General features: G+C 39.8%; 1 protein-coding gene across 1 annotated transcript; it reads right to left on the bottom strand.

Moving 5' to 3' along the window:
* Positions 1 to 21,857: 21,857 nt before the first annotated feature.
* On the bottom strand, positions 21,858 to 23,693 carry LINGO2 (leucine rich repeat and Ig domain containing 2). The gene has a single exon (XM_065662582.1). The coding sequence runs from the start codon at positions 23,676 to 23,678 to the stop codon at positions 21,858 to 21,860; it is 1,821 nt and encodes a 606-aa protein (XP_065518654.1). The 5' UTR covers positions 23,679 to 23,693.
* Between the last annotated feature and the right edge of the window lie 1,298 nt (positions 23,694 to 24,991).

Genomic DNA, 24,991 nt, shown 5'->3' with positions numbered 1-24,991 from the left:
ATAGTTAACCATCAGTTAATATTTCAATCACTGCAACACCATTCATTTTACCCAGAGCATCTCACTCAACATTTGCTCAGACTATTATGATGTCTTAGCACCCAGCAGACAACTTTTAATTTACGGACAGCTTTTCTTTGCCCTCAACCGAATTGCAATTTTTCTTTGCTCTTATCTATGTTAGTCATTATAATGCATTTTGCATTGAAAGGTTTTGGGGTTTGTATGGATTTTTTTTTTTCTTAATTTAACTGAACACACAATCATGCTATCACTTGTAAGTATCTTGAATCACAACTTCCACCAAACTGCAGTGCAGCAATTATGCAAATAAGTGGACTGAACAACTTTAGCATTACAAAATTAGCATACTGTATTTAAGAATAAATAAATAAAAAGTTATAATGGATTTTAAATATTTATGATGAGTTGTTTATCACAGAAAATCAGCACAGCACCAATTTTATGTGTTATTTCCTCTACTAATTTTCTCTGGGTATACAGCGTGCTGTTGTGACTGAGAGATTTGAGACATGATCCTCAGCTGGTTTAAATTAAAGGAGCCCTACTGATTTTGATGAAGTTCTGTGGATTTGCATTAGCCACAAGACTGCACCTCTTCAACATGCTGTGAGAAAGCCTGAGGGTGGACTGGACTTCATGTAATAGGCTGTGCTTATTCTTTTACTGAAATCCCTTTTTTCACTTCCATTTTGTAAGGCTGCATTTGGGGATAAATTAACATTCCACTTTTTTTTTTGCACTCTGGAACCATATAGAAGTCTCTGCTTGGATGCTCCATCAAGTCTTATCCCTTCTCTGAGCAGACTTTCTTTAAGATGCCTCTTGACACTTTCTCAGGGCTACTCTCTTACACTGGAAGAAGGCTGACCAAGCAAACCTCCTTACTTGCAACCACAGCAAAGCCTTCTGTTGGTGTTTAAAGTAATCATGTCTGAGATTTAAAAAATGTCGATTTGCAATTATTAGCCTCCAACCTTTGTCCCTCGGATCAGGCCTTCTGAGTGCCACTCCAACAGCTGCTCAGCTGCATTAGAAGCACAAATTCAGCATGTCCCTGGAAGACATTCTCAAGTGGCCTCATCCTGGAGGTCACCATATGCTCCCTGCTTGCCACTCCAGTCACTGCAGATGAGAAAAAGCAGATGAAGTTATCCATTGCTGTGAGTCATGGCTGTGATGTGGGCTAGACAGGTGAGCACAGTCATTCAGGATGGATGGAACTAACATATACTCTTACCAACTTCAAATGTAAGTTACTAGCTAGAGGACAATCTAGAGGACAATAACAGTGTCACAGTGCATGTACTGCTTATTCCTTGATAATTTTGAATTGTCCTCTTTAAGTGAAGGGGTCAGAGGGAAAATGAGTGGTGCATTCAGAGCTAGAACTTGCATCAAAACCGGATGTCCTCCAGACTCCAGTCTAGACCATTTCTTCTACAGAGAGGCAGCTATGACGTTTTCCTTCCCTACATTTGGCAATCCCTTGTGCATCCTAGCAGAAGCTCATAGGAACTCTCTTTCTGTTGTTTGGTTTTTTTTTTTCCCCTTAAACTCTTAGATTAGCTATTCTGCCCCACTGCAACTGAGTTTTCTGTTTGCCCCTGAGCTCCGTTAATGCCTAAACAGACTGTGAGGTCAGAGCTCACTTGGAAAGCAATGCTTTTTAGCTGATCTTAAATGTAGCCTCAAGGTGCAATACAGAAAACAACAGGATGGGACTCAGGAGCCTAACTTCATGGAAACCGAGATCTGCCTTTATGCCTTGTGCTTGTGTATGCAGTAGAAAACACAATACTTGCTGTAGTAAATGTGGTGGTTGGCCCAAGCTGGAAGCATGGGAAGCTTCAAACAAAACTTTGTATCAGGCCTTAGGCAATTTTCTGGAAAAAGTTGGTGATAAGCACTGTCTTCTCACTCTCTGGCTGTTGCTTTGGATATTTCAGCTCCTTGGCTCTGAATCTTGTTTCTAGTAAATTAGCTGATTTCATAGTGTCAATTTAGGCTAATATTTATTAACCATCCAGCTCACTTCTTTAGACTCCAGATAATTTAATTTTGAGCAGGACTCAGGTGAGGTCTCAGCTTAGATCCCTAAGGATGGTGGCGGTGTTCATGATGGAGCTTCAGGAGAGAAATTACAGAAAGAGGCACTGAAGTATGCAGAGATTGGGAAGATTGTTCCCAATGTAATTCCACACCTCTGTGCATCCCAATAATCATGGAGCTAACTGACGGCAAATAGCTCTGCACTGAGCACTGGTCTAACTGATCCATACCTCTGTTACAGCCAGTTTGTTACATGCCTGTCATCTGAACAGTAATGGAGTCTGACAACACATTATAAAACAAATCTTTAATGAGGCAGTATGAAAGATGAGCAACAATGTGCCCATAGAGCAACTTACCCAATCACTGACAGCAAACACAGTACCATAAGTGATGTTATGGCTCTGGGAGACTGTCAGGGATACTTAGCATCCAGGTCATCTGATAGCAGCAGCCAAGCATGTAAATATCTTCTGAATGCAGGTAAGAGTTGTCCCACCCCTTGGCTCACCTGATGGTAGTGTGATTTGAGAGAATCATACATTATAGGGACGGTGGGAAGCATCGTGCCTATGAAGCCAATGTTGGTTTTGGGGCAGGGTGTCAACACCTCTTAATTTTAAGAGAGAATCAGAAGGGCAGGATCTTAAAGAATTAACATTTTCATTTTTATTTTTTATCTTTACGGTGTTTAAAAATTGCAGACTTTAACATTCCAGAGACATACAAGACTGTATATACATTTTTCACTCTTCCATGACTATACAATTCACTTGGGAGTGGGGAAGAAGTACGTTTTACAGAGAAATCCACAGAACTGGACTTTAGTCCCAGACAGACTTCCGCTTGAAATTGCTGGTTGTTTGTTGAGTGAAAAGTCTTCTGTTACCTCCTGGGAACTTAACATGAGCTGCTTAACTAAGAAAGCTTTTGTGCTTTGTTTATATTCCTGAAAAATGCAATAAAAATAGACATAAGGTGTTATCAGACTGATGGATAGGAAGAAGTACCATCTCTTAAAACAAGGAAATTATCTTGGTAACGTTCAAGAGATTTTATCTACATATATACTTACTGCACCTTTGTCAATATATTTAGCAGCCTGGGTTTGCAGTAGAGCTAAAGTTTTGGGTGCAGGTGCCTGATCATGACACTCTCAAACAAAAGAAGTCTTTCGACTTCATTGTACGTCTCAGCTTCAGCAGAGCGGTTTGGTCAGTTTTGAGCTATGAAAGTAGGAAAAAAGAACTTTTACCACAGGTCACATTTTAAAATATTAACCTTGTGTAATCATTAAGTGACACACATTAGAAACTTGGCTTGTGAGAAGCTAGGTTGGGAATTGCAGTTTAAGAAAACTGATGTAATCTGCCACAGACTTGGGTCTCTGGAATGCATGAAATCATACATGCACTCTCGAATGTGTTTGATGTCAGAGGAAAAGTTGTTGGACACACTGCAAAACATGTTTCCGGTTGTGCTACAGCAGCTTTGGAGCATGAAATAACTGCTCTGCCCTAGAAACAGGTTTGGTTTTTTTGGCTTTTTTTCAGAAATATATCTGTCCTGTTTTTCACTGCCTGAAGGAGACATATTCTAGGAATTATATCTGTAACATTAAGATTACTCCTTTTATAGTTACTAAATTTCAGAAGGATTAATAGAAGAACCAATATGTTTATTCAACGCTATAAATAAGGTTTTCCTTAAGATTCACCCCCTTACCTAGTATTAGGTATAGCCTTCAATACATCATTATGATGCTGTTATTTATTTATTCTTATTTACATATTATATATAAATAATATATATATTTATATTATATATATATAATTATTTATTATAATGGCTGCATTTGCAAAATCTCCACAGCTTAGTACCTACACTGCTGATGATGAAAGTATTGAATGTTGGGTGAAAGGGGAAAATCTGTTGCTCATTAGGTGAATTCTTCACCAACAAAATGTCTACAGCAGACTGGCAAAACCAAACCTTATTCTTTGTAAAGGGCATCACATTAAACTTCATGTGAAATGTATTGATGTGATTTGTGCATTAGAAAATATACAGTCACGGAAACTACAGACCCAAGGTTGTGGGTGCTTCCAGGGCTAATACCAGAGCTTTTTGAAAATAAGATGAATCAGCTTAGCTGGGAAAGAAGAGAGTAAATCGCCAGGTAGTCAGAATAATGCAGCTATTATGGAAATAAAATCACCTGTGGTAGAAGAAATTGTCATCTGTTTGCTTATTCACAGGAAAGTAAAGGACAGAAAGGAAAGAAAAACAGCAAAAGGTCTCAATGTCCTCCTACAAATAAGATAGAAACAACAGCTCAATTAGTTACTTCCATACCCAAAAGCTTGTGCTAAGACAGCAGGATGTAGCCCCTCAAATGCATGTTAATAGAGCTCCTCACTTCCTAAATAGGATACTGAAAAAGAGGATGATAGTCAAGCTGACATTTTAATATTTCCAGTAGTATGGCTTAATATGTAAATTCTTCAGCATTCTACATTGCCTCGCTGTCCCCTAACCTCTGCTGCAAATTTATTCTGAAGGAGAAGCTCTCAAAAGCAGCATCTTCTTAATTTCTTTTACTATCAAAAAGACCTACAGAAGTCAAACCAAGCAAACCATAAAAACCGATCACTATGGTAAAAAAACAGAGGTATGATTACATCACCGACAGTCTGATCCATTTGACATTTAGATACATTTATGTTCTTAATACCCATAAGGCCATGACACACTTCCAGTAAAGTAGTGATGACATGAAGTCTTTGGAAGAATGCTGTGTCTTACATACTTGCAAGACCAGAGCCCTGGGGGCTGATGGATAGTACAGATGTACAGATTGATGGACACCTGCTGTCCTCGAGGTCTGTAATTTTGCTTTGGAGGTAGTGGTTCACAGCCCAGGAAAACTAAAAGTGCTCTGCAACTTCCTCTTAAGACGACAAAGACATTGAACAAGCAAATGGACGGGCCAACCTGCTTGCAACAGTGACCAATTTTCCTTGTTTTCAGGGAAAACAATCAAACAGCAATAGATATTTCAGTAGCTGAAGCAGTAGAAATACTTTTTATTTGTTTGTGTAAAGTATCCTAATTTAAAAGCAGGTGTCGTGGTTTAAACCCAACCACAAAAGCTCCTTCACTTGCTCCCCGCCCCTTTTTCTTTTTCTCCCTCTTTCTTTCCTTCCTCCATCCCCCTGACCCTCCCCGCTCCCAGAGGAATGGGGAGGAGAATCGGGACAATGTAACTCCCACTGGCTGAGATAAGAACAGCCCAGTAACTAAGGTATAACACAAACCACTGCTGCTACCGCCAATGATAACATTGGTAAGAGAAAATAAGAAGGGAAGAGAATACAATACCACCGCCAAACGAGTTCGACCCCCCCGAAGAGAGCCCGTGCCCTTCCGGGTAACTCCCAGTTACCTCCCTGTGCATGATGTACTGTGGTACGGAATACCTCTTTGGCTAGCTTGGGTCAGGTGTCCTGTCTCTGCTGCCTCCCGGCCTCCCCTCATCCCCGGCAGAGCATGAGACTCACAAAGTCCTTGGCCTGAATAAACGTTAATTAACTGCAACTAAAACCAATCGGTGTTATCAGCTCTCTGCCCAGGCTGGAAGTCAGAACACAGAGCTTGCACCAGCTACTAAGAAGGAGAAAAACGGCTACTGGTGAACCCAGGACAGCAGGTTAAACAGTATGTATCCAGCCAGGCAGAGCAGTTTTTATATATGAGAAACAGCTAACTACCTGGCGGAGAAAGCTGAGAAAGTGGCGTGTGCTTTTCAGCCAGAAAACTGTAAGCACTGAAACTCAAGGTATGTACATTTGCAGCATGAAAGACCTAGGTACTATCATAAACTGATAAAAATGGAAAATGCCACTTATGGCTATTCTGTGTAACGAAATAGGATATTGCTAGGCAATGAAAGGAGGAACCAATAAGGAGTCAATCTCTGTTCAGGCAAATAAAGATGATCTTATACTGATTCAATCATAACACAGAAAATCCACACCCTTCCCCTCCGCACACCCCCCCCCCCATTTTGGGGGTTTTCTTTTTTTCTTTTTGCTATCTGGCAGAAGCATGGAAAAATAGGATGTTATTTTCTCCATATCCAATCCTTTCTAACATCTGTCTGGAATTAATTCCAAATGACTACAGTGTCCAGGAACCTGGCTGATACACACAATTACGATTCAGCAAGGTTTTGAGATGAAATTTCTGTCCGCTCCTTTTTATGAGTGAGATGCACATATGCAAATGCTGTTCCCAGATTCAATTTATAGCACTCAGAGTTTTCATTAGTTAAACTTAATTTAAAAATCTGGTATTTTCTGCTAACATTGAAATCACTGTATACAAACATTAATTCAAGGCAGCAACTAAATCTCACAGTCACAATTATACTCAAGCCTTGTACACTGTATGTACTTACATTTGACATTCAGTTGAATTTCTTGCTGACTGGAGATGAGTGAACTTTTTCCTATAGTCAATGGTGTGTCACCCCGAAGAGAAGGTTGTGGAGTTCTGGTCTGTATTCCCTGTGCTAATTATGCATTCTTAGCACAACATGCACAGGCTTCAAAGGCGTATGTGGTGAATATGTAATAACAATTTTATTAAATTTACTAATGCTTGCAGCAAACAGCTTTTACTAATGCAAGAGAGCGAGTGGGAGTTCTGCGTGCTATGTGCTCATTATTTAATAAGCAGGTTGTACAGTATACAGACTCTGAATATTAATGAATTTCTAAATATAAAAATCTAATTCCTTTGAAGCACAACATACAGACACAAAAATGCCAAGAATAAAAACTGCAAAAAATTGCATAAAGGGGTCACCATGACAGAAAGTGATACTGGCATTGGCAAAGGGAGATTTGACTTGATGGGAGTATGCCAAACTACCAGCTGGCAAAGGAAAGCTGAAGTTTGGCTTGGACAAAAGAGTACTTTAGGAAGGAGTGCTTCGGATGGAGGAAGAAGAGTGATGGGAGCCATGGCAATGACATTGATTAACATTGCAGATGAAACTTAGATAACACTGAGAAGTGGTGTATAGGTGCACCAGCTAAGGCAGTACATTTAGGGCTTATGTGATGGTCTTCTCATCAAAAAAGAGTACCTTCTTATTAACAAAAAAAAAAAATAATATATATATATATAAAAAAAAAAAGAGGAATAGACTAGTGATCTTTCAAAAGGGAGGCTGATTTCCTGATTCTGAGCCACTGAATTTCAAGGATTTTGCTGAAGCCAAAGAAGTGTGGAAACCCAATCAAGGCAAGCTAGTCCTGTATTAAGGAAATATGGATGGGCTCGTGTGGTTTCAGTAGGCTGTTTCTAGAAGAGGAATTTCACATGGGCCTATCATGAGGAAAGCCAGCCACACATTTAGGAGACAAGACAATGCTGTTAAGAGCTTAGAAGGACTGTAGAGATAAAAGCTGTTAGTGCCTTCATTTGATGCAAAGTATGTTTATACCTAAAAATGTACAAACAACTGGAGTATTGCTGCATAATTTGTCTGTAAAGTTCATTCAGGGAGGGCATAGCAACAATGAAACCTATCAAATACAGGAATAGTTGTGAAATATATAACAAAGCTCCAGCAAAGTTCCTCCTGCATAACTGTGTTTCTGTTCTGGATAAGAAAGGCTTGGCTGAGATGTCCCCACAAGGATGCAAGCTGTCAGTAAAAGTGATAGTTAAGAAATCCAATACACTGATGTAACAGGGAACTTGCAGTATTGCAGCAGCACATAGTACTGTTTCTGGTATTAAAAATGTATTCATTTTTGTATGCTGATCTTTTAAAAAGTACATTTTCTTTTCTGGAAGAAAACTGTGCCTTATCTCAAGCAGAAGAGCAGGGTGAATATTTGCAGACTGCAACGGCTTGAACCGTGTTAGCTGTGTGCTGGATGCAGGGCTGTGATGTCTCTTTTGCTTCTGCTCTTTCTAAAGGAGAAGTCAAATAATTCTTTCATTTACCTGGCATAAACCCCTACCATCTTCAAAGAGATTTGTGATGCACACAGATCAAAGATGGATGCAGCTACTTGGCAACTTCCAGCATGCTCATAGCAGCAACAAAATATATTCTTTACAATCGCTGATAAGTCAAGCCCTTGTTCTGGAACACATACTCTTTGCTTTGGTTGTTCTCACACCACCTGGCCTTTGTGTTCCAGCTTGTTCTGGTCCTCTGTGCTATAAAATGATTTATTTCACAGGCTTGTGTAGTAGTTTTTTGAGAACAACATCTTTGTCTTTTACCTTCATGGAAATTCAGAGCCACAACTCCTTTATTTTGGCCCAAACATATAACTTCTCAGAAGACCATCCCTACAAGGGATTACTGAGCCAGTAATTCTCAGTAATTAAAGAGCATTAGCCTTAAATGGCTGGCATAAGAAGTACACAGGTCCCAGATGCAAAAGTTGCACTCTTATTTGCTTTCGTAAACCTCCTGGAGCTCCCTCTACATCACCAGCTTGAGGGTATCAGTGAGGCCCTGGAAAAAGGCTGTGCAGATGTCACGCCGAAAGTCACCCACTGGAGCTCTGGGCACCATCCCTGCAGTGGCTCTGTGGTGGGCATTTTGTTGTACTCTAAAGTCATGTTAAATGCACACTGAGAACTTGATGAGCTGGACAGGGTCCCTATAGGGGATACTCTGGTTTCCTACTGTCCACTATATCATGCTGCTGCAAGCAGATACTGTGGTTTCTGGCTGCCTGATCCAGGCAGGGTGTGGAAAACACAGATGACAGCTTCTGGGAAGGGTACTAAGAGCTGTCACCAGCAGCCCCAAAAACATGACCCAGAACAGGCCAAAGTCTTGCTTGCCTTATACACATGGTCAGCAGGACTCCAGGCACGAACCAGGCTGGGCCAGACCCTGCCACTGCCTGGGGAGAAGTATCAAGCCTGGAGCAGTCACAGTTCATTATTTGGGTCCATTGCAACGGGCCATACCAGTGGTACTCACCCCGAGAGTCATGCTCAACCAGCACTCATGCCTGTGCGCACTCCTCTGGTGCCTCCTACAATGCTCTTTTCCTCTTTTTCTCTTCTGCTCAGTATTGGTGTTCTACACTAGTCATCAAGGACTTGGCCATGTTGTCCCAGAGCCCCATTAGGTCACTTAGGCATCTTCTTCCTCTCAATAAGGGATTTTACTGTTAGAAATCACTCTCTAGTTGCTAAATACAGTTTTCCCAAGGCCTGAGTCAATTCTTCTGCCTCTTGTTTGTGCCCTCCTTGCAGCCCTCCCTACAGGTTGGTTTCCATAGATGAAACCAGGCATGGAAGAGAAAGTAGAGCAGAAGGTACTGACATACCTGGGCAGAAAGGTACTGTTTGCTGGATTACTATCTGCTGGATGAGGGCACATCTGTCTCCAAAGCAAAGCAAAGTTGTTTCCCCTCTATGAGGGCAGATGTGACTCTTCTTTGGCAATGACGGCATGTTTGCTAATGATGGAGGGACTCTTTGTCAGGGACTGTAGTGACAGGACAAGGGGTAATGGGTTAAAACTTAAACAGGGGAAGTTTAAATTGGATATAAGGAGGAAATTCTTTCCTGTTAGGGTGGTGAGACACTGGAATCGGTTGCCCAGGGAGGTTGTGAGTGCTCCATCCCTGGCGGTGTTCAAGGCCAGGTTGGATGAAGCCTTGTGTTGGATGGTTTAGTGAGAGGTGTCCCTGCCCATGGCAGGGGGGTTGGAACTAGATAATCTTGAGGTCCTTTCCAACCCTAACTATTCTATGATTCTACGATTCTATGATTCTATAATGACGACCAGCAAAGGAAGGGGTGGACACTGGGAAAAAGGCTGGCAACATGGTGAGGACCAGTTAAAGGTCCATGGATCAGCAGCTTCCCATCACCAAGATCCCATCTCCCACACTTGCCTGGGTACAAGGCACTGGAACAAACAGTGATGGTCCTTGGACTGGATGAGGACACCACATGCTGAACTTAGCAGCTGAACACTGGTAAGAAAGTGTGGGGAAAGAGCAGGATGGGAGATGACAGTGACATAGCAAGTGCTATACTGACAGGGGAACACTAGGTTTATATATGCAGGAAAAGCATTAGATTATTAAAGACTATTAAAGAAAAACTTTTTTTTCCTGCATAATCAATATACTCACTGGAATGCTATACATATTTCCAGAACTGTAACAGAGGACTGGAATGACAGCCTTAAACTTTTGCCTTAAAAAACACAAGGAAAACAGTAATGGATTTCTATCTTTATTTTTTTTTTTCTTTAAGGAAAGAATTTTATTTTTGTGCCTCAACAGATGAAATTCATAACTTTATTTCAAATAAGACAATTAAAACATAGAAATCAATTACAACAGTGTGCTTTTGAGCTTTTATTTCTTCACTTAAGTAACTGACAATGAAGAAGGACACAGACAATAGGGCTGTAGCGAAACAGTGTTACAATTAAAATTAAGTTCTATGAAAAACTATTACAATAGCTGTTGAAAACCCAGGAAGGGTTAATCTTTTGAAACAAACTGCATTTTAAGAAAGTATTTGTAATGAAATGAGGTGGTTTGTAGCTTTCTTTTTTCAAACAGGGGGGGAAGAGAATCCTTGTATTATAAATCTGGAGGGGGCATTTTATCACACTGAGAAAATAATTTTCCCATCAAATTTTCATTCTTACACCGTAAAGCCCACTACAGCAAAATACTCGTGGTTGCCTTTTTTGGTGGTTTTTTTTTTGGTTTGGTTTTGTTCTTTTTTTTTTTTTTATTTTTTTTCTGTTAATGCATACCCTCCTCCTTTTTGCAGTGCTTTGTGTTTCTGCTTCAGTACGTTAAGCCTGAAAGGGCAAACTGATCTCTCACATGCATTTTTATGTGCAGTTCTCTAAGATGGCTCAGCAAGTATTCCTTTCCGTTCTCACTGGCTCGAACACACACCTTCCAGTGTCTTGAGCTGATGTCAGTCTTGAATGGCAAAATGGACATATGTTTGCTAATCTTCTTCCCAAGGATCAGTTGTTATTTTCAGTTGTGTCAGACAGGCCCATACCTCAGAAGTAGTTCCCAGTAACTGCAGGGTATAAGACAGTAACCGCCAATTAAATATCAAATGTGCTTCACTGAAATACACGGCAAATTCATCTGACCTCAGTGGTAAAGTAGAAGCAGAGAATGGGAAATTTCCAAGTGTTTGGCTCATGTATAAACAAACCAATCTTGATTAAAAGATGAGGTTGGCCACAATTCAGCATTCTGGTAAATAGAGTAAAAGCATGTCAGGACAAATTCCCTATGATAAACATTGGCAGAAGAAATTTGAAAAGTGGATACTTTATCTATTAAAGAGTTGGAGAATCTGTAGGAATGCTGGCTTGCCTTCAATAAACATGGATTAGAGAGCAGAGAAACTATGTGACCTGTTTTTGGTAGTCTTGTAGAAGGATCAAATGGAAATCTTTTTGTAGTAGTAGTAGTCTGAGTGCTTGGTATGACACTTGGCAACCTGATGATGTGTGGCTTGCATTCATTTTGCCATCTCTCATCTATAATAAAAGGCAAAGAAAGAAATCTTCATATATTCTTTAGGAGATGAATCATGTTTTTCAAGCATTGCAAGCCACTAATGAGACATGGAGAGGTTCTTTCATGCAATACACCACTGAACTGCAAAAGCGACAATCAAGTTAGTATGCATCTCATGAAAATTTTCTCTCATACACTGTCGCTGCTCTGCAAGAGCATCTATTCTACAGCCATTGGAACTGCTGACTACAGGAGAGTCCACTGCTGTCACCACATTGCCTTCATCTTCTGGAGTACTTTGGGCAGCAGGGATTGCATTTCTTAAAAAAAGGTTTTCTTTGATATATTTTGCCACATACCAACCTACATGTGAAATTGCCATTCCCTCACACAGGTATGGGTGAACCACAGCTCACTGACTTTATAATCCTTAGGGAAATGGCAGAATCCTCATTTTGAAAGGTAAATACTGTTACTGTATTCTCCAGAGACTTAAGAGTCCTAGGGTTTTGACTGCAGCTCAGAAATCCTGAGTTAAAGCCTTCTGCTTGCATGACTAGCTGACAGCTATGCCTTCCCCAAGTAAGGCAATGCTGACCTGATATCCTTTAGCAAAATGCATCAGCCTGCCAAACTCATGAAAGGCAATATGAGATTCCGTAGGGCCCATTGAAAAGCAAGCTTTTGTACAAGTCAGAGGGCTGTCTTGTCTTGTCTCTAATCCATTTGCAAGTGAAAGAAAAGTATTATCTGTAGTGCATTAGAATTGATGTACTACACAGATGCACCGAAGGTTTCAGTTTTTTTAAGACAAGATGTTGTTTGGTTTCAGTGATAGTAATACTTCACGTAATGGATGCAATCTATTAGTCTTTGCAAATACAGCAAACAGCTCTTATAGTAAAAGTAATAGATTAATTCTTTTATCTTTGTTTTCCTATAATAAAATAAGTGTGCTCTCCATCACTTGTGCTTTTGAGTTATATAAACAGGAAAGTTATTGGAAAATAGCTCAGAAAAATATAACTTCCACTTAAGGGCTGATGAGGTAAATATCTTCCAGCTGGTGATTACAGCTTTAACTAGCTGAATGTATTCCCTAGCTATTAATTAATAAACCAGCTCCTGCTAACCCAAATAATTTCAAAGTTACTTAGACAAGGTGCTAAGTACCAGTATCATGTAATTTTTAATGCAAGCTTTGATTTCTTTTCTTTGCTGCTATGCAATCCTCTATTTTGCTAACTTCTTATTGTGTTACATTTCCCATTGAGTACTAAGGTTGAAAATTACCTTTCCAATAATAGAGGCAAAATAAGAGCCTTTCATGGGGAATCTCTTATATCTAGGAAAGAAGGAATGCAGACCAATTCTCCCAGCCCGCTAACGAGTCTGTAGAGAACAAGGTACAGTTCTGTTCAATAACTGTATTTCTTAAACCAGTAGCCACAGATTTATTCACACTTTCCCAGCATGATTTACCAGCCTCTGCCCTAGTCCAGATAGTGCAGGAGACTAATAAAGCCCTTTTTTATAGCGTGTCATCTACTGCTGTATGTGCGAAAGTTTTATGGTGCAGAAAATTCACTGTGAGCATTCCCCCATGTGAGAATAACTCTCTGTGAACTGAGTTTATTTATTGGTAAATAGTGCTATTTCCTATTTCCCAATATTTTTTTTTCAAATACAAAAATATTAAACCCAGGCATTTCTTAAAATAAACTTTGAATGCCAAGATCTGTTTATTTAAAGGTTACTGTCTTATCCAATATAGGTCTACTAACTGTGAGACAAATCTAGAGTGGATCTGTGAAAGTACAAATATTCTAAAAAATTTGTGAATGTGCTTTAGAAAATTCAGGATTATTTTAATGAATTTGGCAGTGATTGCTTGATGTGATGGTGGTTTTCTCTACCCAGTTATCATGGAGAAGATTAGTAGCTTCTTCTATATTAGATCCTGTGATTTAGGAACAAGTTCCACCTCTTGAGATAGTGACAGGTAGTCCAAAAGAGAAAATTGAATTGCATAAAAGAAATCAAAAACTTGAGGTGGAGTAATCTTTAGAGAAAACAAACTCAGTGCAAACTTGATGTTCTCAATGCAGTCGTAGCAGCAATGGCTCCTTTTTCATGTCATACTGAAGGCAGTACTGTAGAATATACCAATCAAATTACAAAATTAAAAGGAAAATAAAAGAACATGAAAATAAAATGGATTCTTAACATAATATATAGTTGATTTTAACCTATGGATTCACTGCATTTGACATTCTGCTGCAGAACAGGGTACAGTGGTGCATGTTAGCCAAAAACTTTTGGAGGTGTCAAATGCAAATGCAGAAGGATAAAAGACAGACATACAGAAGCACGCACAAAAGAGCTCAGATTCAGTCCCTGTCTGCCTCTGCTCCCAGCAATCCAGCTGGGAATCCAGCTTCTTCCTTTCCTGAGGTAGCAATAACAACTTTGTTTTCCCCTTCTAGTGAATAGGACCCTGATTTAGAGCATAATGGGCTCGTGGCTTATAAATCTTATCTCCGATGATCCCAGAATGTATAAGTAAAACCCTCTGTTGGTGGAAGTACCTAGCTGAGGGAGAATGGGAGTAGCAATAGTTTAGTTTATGGCCTACGTCCTACTTCAAAACTGATCTCTGCCATAGCTTAAGTGGGTTGTGGCACGCCTCAGGGGTATGGAATAGCTTTCAAGCTCAACAGAATCTAATTTCCATGACTTAATTTTTCTGGTGCAGTTACAGGGGGGTTTGAATAATGGTGATTTCCTTAAGAGCCATGTTTCAGATACAGATTCTCAGTACTGGTGGTGAAATCTACCTTTCTCCTGTGCTCTCCATGGTGCTAGCAAGTGGCAGGTATTTTTCTTCTGACATTAACTTAATTGTTATCCCCATCAGTTACCTGTATACACTGTGCAAGTGAAAGAGAGGGACCAGGCTGACTGATACTTTGCATGGAGAATAAATCCCAAACCACACCTGAATGGGACCTAGGTTTTACTCTGTCTGATGGCTCCATGCAATGAAAGGGGGTGAAAGTGAATAGATCAAAAATACCTGCTGGAATCTTCTCTTTCTGACTGTACTGGTTTACAATCTCAGTTCAAGAGTTGTGGGTCTGAGCAGATTACCTGCTTTGGAGACTTGGCACTAAAGACCTTGGGTCTGGTGCTGAGAAAACTGTGTTTTTGTCATCTTAGTTTCTTCCACTACCCGTTGGAAGAAAAGCAATCAGCTACAATAGGAGAAACAATGTACATTTTCTTCACTTTTAGCAGTAAATTTTGCCACTCCATGGAATTATTTATTCATGTTTCATTTTGGATAAGTATGATACACATCATGACATAAGCCCTAAAGTAACTTTTAAAATGACATTCAGGACAACTGTCTTGACAAACAAAGCTTTTTTTTTTTTTTTTTTTTTCTTTTTTCTTCCCCCTCCCCCCATTATATTAGCATATTTTGCTCAAACATGAAGCAAACTTATGGACAAACCCGACTTGTCATGTGCTTCATGGATCATAACAGCAAGACTGTTTCATTTCCCATCCATACTTATGATCATATATATTAAAATAAATTACAACACATTTTTTTCTGGTTAACCTTGTCACCTTTTAAAAACAATATACACTTAATACTTGAAATAAGAAAAGAACAAAACAAATATAATTTTTTTTTTTTCACACACAAACATATACATATGAACTGCATGTGCTTGCAAATAGATTTCAGTAAGTGTGATGATATTTTAATATATATGCACTATGGCATTCCCTCCCTAAACAATGAGAGACTTGCTACCATATGTACTTGCCCAGAAGCCAGCTTCCTACTGTATGACTGTAAGCTCACCAGATTAAGGTTGTCATTTACTTTCTTCTTACACAGTGCCCACTGTAATGAAGCCAAAGTGTCATTTAATTTTATGTATCAAAATGCAGTGAGTGATTTCTTCAAGAAACAATCGTATTTTGTTTTCTGAAAGATTGATATTATTAACATGTGTATAAGTTGACAACCATCTTCACAGCTGCCTTGAAATTTCAAGCCACTGTTCTTGGCTTATGTGTGAGGAGATAATGATGTTGCCTTGCAAATGCCACACATAGAAACAGGCAGACTTCTTTAAGGTTACACATTTTCTTTTTCTTTTTCCTTTTTTTTTTTTTTTTTTTGCTTCTTCCCAGAATCTACATTTTCACATTCTCCAGCTCAGTAAGCAGTGGTAAATATTAAAGTAATCTAGAATAGAAAGTATGACACAAGGTGAGAATTAATTAAAATGTAAGTTCTGCTTGTTTTCCATTATAGCCTTACTTGGTAGAAAGCAAAAAACTGAGATTCATTTATCAAATTTCTAGTGTAACCAACGAGTAAGAGAATGGTGTCAAGAGGATTTTTCCTGATTTATATTGCCTGACTGAAGTAGAAAAACTGTTCTCAGTCTCTTGCTTCAAGACTTCTGCTTCATTATAATTTTGGTTCCATTTTGTACTCTTTTGTACCCTTCTATGATCTATTTGAATACGGATAAAATATTCTTAAGTTGAAATAATGTGGAACATTTTCTTGACTATTCCATCTCTTTCCTTACTCCACTGAGGCTATAAATACAGATTTTTGTTTCCAGCTGGCCTTATATCCAACCACCTGCTTCTAGTTAAAAAAACAAAAAAAGACTAAGACTCATTCAACCTGCAGATTGCTTTTGGCATGTAGCTATCTCAGTAGCAGCAACCTCACAGAAGTTGGTTTATTTCATTTGCAGGAGGAGGTCTACCCAAGCTCCGTCTTCTTTATTTCTTTATTTTGGCTTGAAGAGGATTTAAGATCCTGCTTTGAGGTCTAGATTCCAAAAGCCATGTGAATATGTAGTGAAACTAAACCGAACCCAGAACTCTTCATTTAGCATCACAGTCATTTGAAACTGAGAAGGGAAGAGGACAGAGCTAGCAGACAGAAAAAGGGAGCATGTATCACTGAACCAACTGGCTGTGATTCTTCTAAGCTGCCAAGGGAGATTGAGTTTGTAATTCTTATTACAGGTGATAGAAACAGGGCCTCCAAATTGCTTAGCTAACTTGAGAAATCTCATTGTTTCAGGGATTCGCCAGCCATCAGGCACTTTACCTTTTCCAAATGTATTCCTTTAACTCCTTTGGGCACAATTAACTTTTAAATTACTGGATGAAAGTTTTCTTACTTCATTTTAGCACAGTCACCTAGGATACTGAAATGGGGTTAGAAAGCACGTGTCCCACATGTTGTCTTATGGCAAAACTGCTGATGCACTGGTTATTTTATTTGAGAAGACCAGAGTTACAGTTCATGGAGGAGGGACAGCCTGACTATGTGCTTCTTTTCCTTCTACTCCATGTCAAGCCACACTGGGAGCTGAAAGGACAGGAATAGACAGCAGTACTCATGCTACCCCCAGGTAGTACTAAAATCATTCACGGGAAAAAGGTAATTAGCAAACTGGCCAGAATAGGTTTCCTCTTCCTCACTTCTTCCTGGATGTTTCACTGCTGGGGATGGAGGTGAAACTGTAGCATATTACACAAATGTTGCCCACTTTGAAGAAAAATGTATAAAGATTTTCCATTTTATAACTAGCTAAGGACCCTTTTTTTCACAGGATGCAGTAGCAGATGAGGCAAAATAACTGCATGACAGCAGTTTCTTGGCTGTCTTTGCTAGAAGCTGCTGTTGTCCTTGGGCATCCAGAAGCTGCTTTCGCTACTGGATTTGAACAATGATTTGCCTTTTCATCAGTTAAATGTGTGTTTCAGGCATTCACACATCCTGAAAGTTTTTTGGGAAAAGTCCAGTATCTAGGACAGACATCTAGGCAGGGTGTAGGAAAGTCTATTTCAACATCACTTTGGTGTGATTCCGTTGCAACATGGCATACATTCCAAAGTTTCTCCACACCATTATTTTTTTCTCCTATCAAAAGGTTTAAAAGATTTTCCATTAAATGTTCACGCTGAGTTCTTACTGTGTCTCTTATGCTTCAACTACAATTTGTGGTGTTGAGGATGTAATGTGGCTTTCTTTCTTAATTTTCTTTTTGATAGTATAATCGTTACCATCATAGGTGGTGCAATACCATGATGCAAGAAATAAGGAAAAAAAGATAGCTACTGTTAACGTAATAAAGGAAACCTTGAATGAGTGACAATAACATCAACTTAATTGAAAAAAAATTGTTTAAAGAAATATCTAGTGGCATCAGCTTCTATCAACAATTCCCTAGGGAGCTCAAAGTCTCCGCCCTGATCTCAGTTGTACCCGGCGCTGTTGACCCTGTTGGCACCATGAGGATGCAGAGGGTGGATGAATGGTGAGGGAAGGGGAAATAGAGGGTAAACACAGTCTCCTAGTCTGAATCCAACAGAGCTGATGTTGTGGACTAAGCATTTCTGAAAAGAATGCTGCCAATTAATAACAAAGGAAGAAGGGCGGGGAGGGGGGAAGAGAACCAGCTCAAAACCTAAAAATAAGACTGAGGTGGGGCGCTGCTTAGTCTTAATCCATTTTATGCTATTGCAAACTCTTTTCTTAATACATTGCTACAGGGTCCTCTTTAGCTCACTCATGGGAAATCTGAGCACTTGTACATCCATTCATTATGAAAGAGGAGTACCAGCCTGTGGAAATGACCATCAAAATGTATTTGTGGGAGGCTCAGCACTGCTTTTACAGAAGTTATTGACTAGCTTACTGTGGTACCTGCTTTCTCAAGTCACTCTGGTTTTTGACATTTTCGGTTTTTGACATTTTCATTTTTTGCCTTATCTGCAGAACTATTGCTGCTCCTTACAGTCTCACTGCACTGACTCCCCAGAGAGTTCAGGCTTGGTCTTTTGCCAGCATGGGGGGCAAACGATATGCAAGTCAGAGGTAAGGAAATACACTTCATTCCCTTTTTTAGTGGCAGATATGCACTGTCCACCTGTCTCATTGTATTATAGGGCATCCATGTGGGTCAGATGCCTCCTCACAGCCCAGTCCTTTTTTTCTCCTGCAGTAAGATAAACTGTGGTGTCTCCTTGATCTCTAGCAGAAAAGAAATTACTCCTTCAAGAGGCAGAGTAGGCATTCAGTCACACTGTTCTTAAAAGAACTGTCACAAAGGTGCTTATATAGGTCTGACCCTGATGCTGTACTCCTTATTCATCCAAAACAGCCACAGTGAGCATGTGTCCCACAAAAGACTACGTGGAGCAAGATAAAAGCTTGTCTCTGAGTCTTGCTGTTCTCCTTTCTGTTAAGAGATGCCATATGCCTTGCCAAGTCCATGGTGAAATAAATAGGCTACAAAAAGTAGAACACTGCTAGAGGCAGGAAGCAAACACTGATTCTTAAAAAACGAATACTGACTGAACTCAAGGCGATACACACAATGCTGACAGCTCTGCAAGGTGGTGCTCAGCAACAGCAAGCGCTGATTTTCATCACCAGCACACATTTCACAGAAGTAACTAAGCACATAGCTGCTCAGAAAACCTTGCAGTGCACTAACAATGCAATCACTTTTTAGAGTCATTCTAAGGGAATAGGGGGATTCAGCAATTCATAATTAATCCTAAAAGCACATTTTTCGATATTCCTTTTGAGATTTATTTTTTTAATTGCGTCATTTAATATGAGTCAATCAGCTGCAACTGTCTAGAATTTAGGAGAATTTTTGCTTCTAACACTGATTTCAACATTTAACATGAAGTGACTGTGGGGGCAATAGATTACTGTTTGAAAAAAATGACAATTACAAGGGAAAGGCACATGCAAATGTCTTCAATGGGCAGTTCAGAAACACTTTGTTTTATCCCCATTTGTTTCTTTAACTGCCCATATTAAGGTACACTAGAATTTTGGACTTCAGTGTGGTGGTTACTATATCAGCAAAAAATAATTTCCCTGGTGTTAGAATTTAGTCAGGGGTTATTCCTTTTTATTAATGTTCTACAAATTGTCCAAATTGTCACAGAACAAAGAGGATTAGTCTCAAGCATCTCCATAAATCTCCAACTAAGTAGTTCAGAGCATAAAAAAAAAAAAAAAAAAAAAAAGCAAGAAAGCTCACTTCTAAATTTAAAACCAACTAAAGTGAAGACAATTCTAACAACCCTTGCATCCTTCTTAGTCTGGCGACCTAAAATGGAGCAATGATGCAACCACAGATCAACCACTAAGAAAAGAGATTCTCAAAACTGCCTAGCCTTGGGTCCTACAGCTATGTCAGGGGTACACCAGGGAAGGGCAGCTGGATTTTACTTTTAGCATGTTGCCCTTTATAGAAGTGGGAGATTTTTATCCTGCTTAGAAAATCTCTGCCAAAGATTGTGGATACTGCTTTTATAAAAGTCTACATTCCATTATAGATCAGCCTGACTTTGGTTTCAAAGTGCTGAAATTTCATTTTAAGATTGGATACAGGCTCTGGAATCACATTAATCTGAATGTTCTGTCTTATAATATTTTTATATTCATTTTGGCTAAACGTACATAGTCATTATTATCCTTATTCCAAGTTATGTCAAACATTTATAAATTGTATTCGTTATCAGTCACTTAGCAACAGACCTATGGCTCATAATTGCTTGAAAATTGAGAGGTGGCTGAATAACTCTGTATCTTCCTGTTACTGAGAATTTCAAAGTAAGATCAGTAGTATCAACGATCAAGAATAAAGTTTCAGTTCTGAGCCTTTTGAGAATTTGTTTCAAGACATAAAACAAAAAAGGTTACTTCTACTGAACTAACATTCCACTTCTGTCTTCCCTCCATTAAAAAGCTTCCTAAAACCTGGAAAAACTTGCCCTCTTCCTCTAAGATACTGCCCCTGAAAGAAACATAACCACATAATTATTAAAATGGCATCAAGAAGAGCTAAGTAAGTAATCTGTTCTTGGAAATTAGCTTTGTGTTTATCTGTTATCTACAAATATACAAGATGAGAATGACTGTGGCTAGAGGTTCATTTATCTGGCAGTATGCTAGCCTTTTTGAGGCTATCGTGTTTTAAAACGTTTTTAGCTTTAAAACGTGTTTTTAGCTTTACAATCCCCGTATTATGCATGGACAACCGTAGTTTACTTGGCATTGGAGAAGAGTTCGTTCCTAGTAGCAGAGGATTTGTATGTTTTAGTTTACTTTTATAAATAGTAAGATGACCATATTTCCCAAGGATTATGCAGAATGCTTTCTTTCTTCTTGCCCAGTATACGTAAACATTTTAGCAGTGGCTTTGAAATTAAAATCAGGACTAACAAAAACAGCTCTCTCTCTTCAAGGTAGAACTCAGCTCCTCTATGCCAGAAATGTCTAGTGGGTTGCCTTCCCTGGGTGAGAACCAGGGCTCTGTTACAGTAAACTGGTCCAGTGTGATATCACAGATATAAAAAATATTCCATTCTGTATCAAAACTAGGCACATGCCTTATATTTATATGAAGAGAAGATCAACAGAGCTGAACATCTTTGCTCTCAACTATTCATCTGTGGCTGTCAACACAAGGAGAAAAATATGTTATTTCTAATTGGTAACAGCAAGAGTCTAATTTGGGTTAGATGTTTAAAAGGAGGGTGACATCACACTTGGGTCAGTATTGGTGGATATCTAAAAGCATAACCTCTCATCTGTATTGCTTTAAAATGTACACAGTATAGATGTAGATTAAAAAAAAAAAAAAAAAAACCAACCAAAAAACCTACCAATTTTTTGTGGCGTTGAACCAACTAGAAGGGGTGATGAAAGGTTTTACCAAATGAGATCTATAGATACAAATTTCACTGTAGAGTATGTTTTAGACAAATGTGTCTTTTTCTTTAAGTATGTAAATCCTACACTGTAGGTTTTTTTTTTGTTTTTTTTTCCTTTTATTTTTGTAGTGGTAGAAAATGTTGAACAATTGTCCATGAGCATGAGCCAGTGGTTCATTGCTGATATCCCCAGAATGCCAATATTTGCAATGCAAACAGTTAGTACAATTTCCCAGTTCTATGAAAGGCCCTGACATATCTGCCTCAAGGTCTGGAGGCTCTGCTGTATAACCACAAATAGTCTTTCCATTTTCATGTAACCTTTTGATACAGTGACAGCTGCATTAAGCTGCATCTGCCTAGCAATTCCACATGCCAGGCTGGTTTAATTGGTTTTAATGCCACAGAAAAAGCACTGCTAGCAAAATACCATCAAATCATTTTCATATTGAACCTCCGTGGTCCAGTAACCTCCCCTTCAACCACAGCACCATTGTTTTTGCGAGGGACATACTCAAGGTCAATGCTGGTTTTGTGTTTGCCTTTCCCTCGGCTCCACACAAAAAGAAGGAGGAAACAAAATAAAACCACTCCAAGGAATGTGAAACAGCCCATAGCTGTTGACACCAATATTGTCTTAAGGTCCAGAGAGAAGGTGTTTGCATTAGTTCCATTGGAACTTGTGTCATTGGAGTCTGTCATATACATGGGGGTCCTGTTGGCGTAAAGGAAACGGTCTGAGGTAAACCCCTTTACCATAAGGGAAGCCGAATAGGTGTCGTTCCCAGCTGCGTTACTTGCAATACAAACATAGATTCCAGTGTCCTGATCTTGAGCAAATCGGATCTCCAGGGTGCCATCTCCTAGCACAGTGGCTCTTCCGTTAGATTTAGCTGTGATCAGCCTCCGACGTGGGGTAACCCAGGATATGGTAGGTTGCGGATCCCCGTCAGCGTTGCACATCAACTGCACTGTCTGCCCTTCTTCCACTACCAGGTACTGCAACTTCTTGTCTTGTATCTTGGGCTTCTTACAAGTGAAGTAAAAGGAAAGAGCTGTGCTGTGAAAGTCTTTGAATGACCTCTCTTTGACACTGTCTGGGCCAGCACACATTGGTGGCTGGCCGCCAAACTGCAAAGTGGGTTGCCTTTGTAAAATCCAAAGGAGACGGCAGTCACAGGCTAGAGGGTTGTTATTAATGCAGAGTACCTCAAGGCTTTTAGGAGAATGGAATACATTCTCTTCTAGGGTTTCTAGCAGGTTTTGGGACACATTAAGCACGCGCAAGAATCGGAGCCCTTGGAAAGCGTGTGATTCAATGGTACGTAGCTGGGCCCCCACCATGTGGAGTTCCTGCAGGCGCACTAAATCTGAAAGCATGCCTGCTTCAATGGTGCTGATAGGATTGTAAGAGAGGTTTAGATGAGTCAGGTAAACCAGATGTTTAAAAGCAGAGTAAGGTACTGCAGACAGGTTGGTGTTGGTGATAGAAAGAGAAGTAAGGTTGAGACCATACAGACTGTTGGCAGGTAGCATGTCCAGGAGGGGCCAGGCCTCTATCTCTAGGTTTTTCAGGCGAAAAAGTCTTTTAAAGGCATATGCCGGCAAAGCGTTAATGTTGAGCTGTTTCAGATGCAGACTGATGAGATTGTGGAGGTGAGAAAGAGCTTCTGTTGGTACAGCTGTGAGGTTGCATCTTTCCAGGGTGAGCTGCTCCAGGCTAAGCAGTCCACTAAAGGCCCTGTGTGATATATAAACCAAATCATTGTCCCCAACCTCTAGGGATTTTAGGTTATGTAGATCTTGGAACATGTAGTCGAGCAAAATGACAATCTTGTTTTCACTTATATCGAGCTTTGTTAAGTTTGACAACCCAGTGAACACCCCAAGGGGGACCAGCTTCAGACGGTTTCCTTTCAGCCTCAAGGAGCGCAAGTTGAAGAGGTTGTTAAAGGCTCCAGGCTCCACATTAGCGACTATATTGTCGCTGAGGTCAATCTCCTCCAGCAAAGGGTACGATGTGAATTCCTCAGGGTTGACACTCTTCAGTCGGTTCTTGCTGAGGTCCAAGATTTTGGTCTCAATGGGAATGCCCTCTGGGATGGACATCAGACGCCTTCGGTGACAGCTGACAGACTTGTTCTGTGCTGAGCATTCACAGCGGGCCGGGCAGCCTATGGTGGTGCCCATGAAGACTAGCAGCACAGCCAGACCCAGGAATGGCTGCCAGCATGATACAGCTGTGTGATGCATGACTCCACTGATCCGGTCTAACCCTCCGTCACGGGCCTGTGGGGATAAGGATGGGAAAGGGGAGAAGTTAAGTCTGCAGCTAAAGGAGATCTCTTCCAGTTTTACAGAACAATTTCAAAGCAGGCACATGTGTTTTCACTAGAACAAAAACAATAAAACCTATTGTGAATGGCGAGAGCAACAAAAAGCAGATTTTCCCTTACTATCACCAGGCCTGTCGAAGGATCTTTTTATCCAGCGTTTCCCCTCCAGATGTAAGGGGAGATAAAACAGCTTTTCCTACTGCAAAAAGTAGAGGAGGCTTTTCTCACTCTCGGTGGGTCTCCTAGAACTAAAGCAGAGATAAACACCATACACTCTGCAAATAGGACTAATCATGTTTATGGCATTGGGCCTCTGTGAGGCGGTATGAAACTAGGTTTTTGCCTTTCCTATTCACAACAGCATCTTAAGGCAAACCTTAATGATGCATTATCTTTATGAAAAAGAGCTCCTTAACAATGAAAAGATTCCTTTTAACATTTATTGCATACATTATAGCTATAAATAGATAGAGCTTGTTCGCACATACACATACACAATGGCTCAGATGAGGAAGGAAGAACTCATGCATCTCTAATTATAATTTGTATTAAGGACAAATTAATTCTTTGCTTTTACTGCACAGAGAGATTTTACGTGATTTTTAGAACCAAACACCTGAGAAGGTTTTATAGAATGTATCTTTGTACTTCCAAGACAACTGGCAACTAAGTCTGAGGGACAAAAATAATAAGATAACATGAGCTGGCTGTGTTTAAGCAGCACAGTGTCCAAAGAAGTGCAAAAGATTCCACGGAAATCGCAGTTAGTAAGAGATTTATTCATTCTTGCCTTCAGGTTAAAACCAAGGATAGTAGAAGACATGATAACCTCTATTAAATTAACTACCCTTCTCCAAAGGTTGTACTTCACAGGTTTAGTCACCAAAGGCAAGGAGTTTTTCAATGTAGGTGACTAAACGAAGACACTCAATAACCCATTTCAAAAGAAGGAAAAAAAAAAAAAGAATACTGAAGGTGCTCATCAAAGGAGTTGTGTCTGAGGCACTTGCAGAGTAAGTCATGCTGCAAGCAAGGACTGGGGAAAGTGCCTTATCTCCTGTGGTACAGCCAACTGCATGAGGCCATGTGCTAGTACTGGGAGTCAGGCTTCACAGCATTTATAAAACCTAAAAGCCACCCCAGACCTTGCGAGGTCTCTCCCAGATAGGTTAATTTGAGCTTCGTTTTAGCGGTACTTATACAATTATTTACATAACTCTTGCCTGTAAC

This window comes from Lathamus discolor, chromosome Z (assembly GCF_037157495.1).
Source record: "Lathamus discolor isolate bLatDis1 chromosome Z, bLatDis1.hap1, whole genome shotgun sequence".
In the NCBI taxonomy this organism is placed as follows: Eukaryota; Metazoa; Chordata; class Aves; order Psittaciformes; family Psittacidae; genus Lathamus; species Lathamus discolor.
The sequence above is the reverse complement of the archived record's forward strand: the minus strand, read 5'-3'. Positions and strand labels throughout refer to the sequence as shown.

What these genes read in the sequence shown, in the direction of transcription:
- LINGO2 (XM_065662582.1), bottom strand. Translation starts at nt 23,678, where the DNA reads ATGCATCACACAGCTGTATCATGCTGGCAGCCATTCCTGGGTCTGGCT.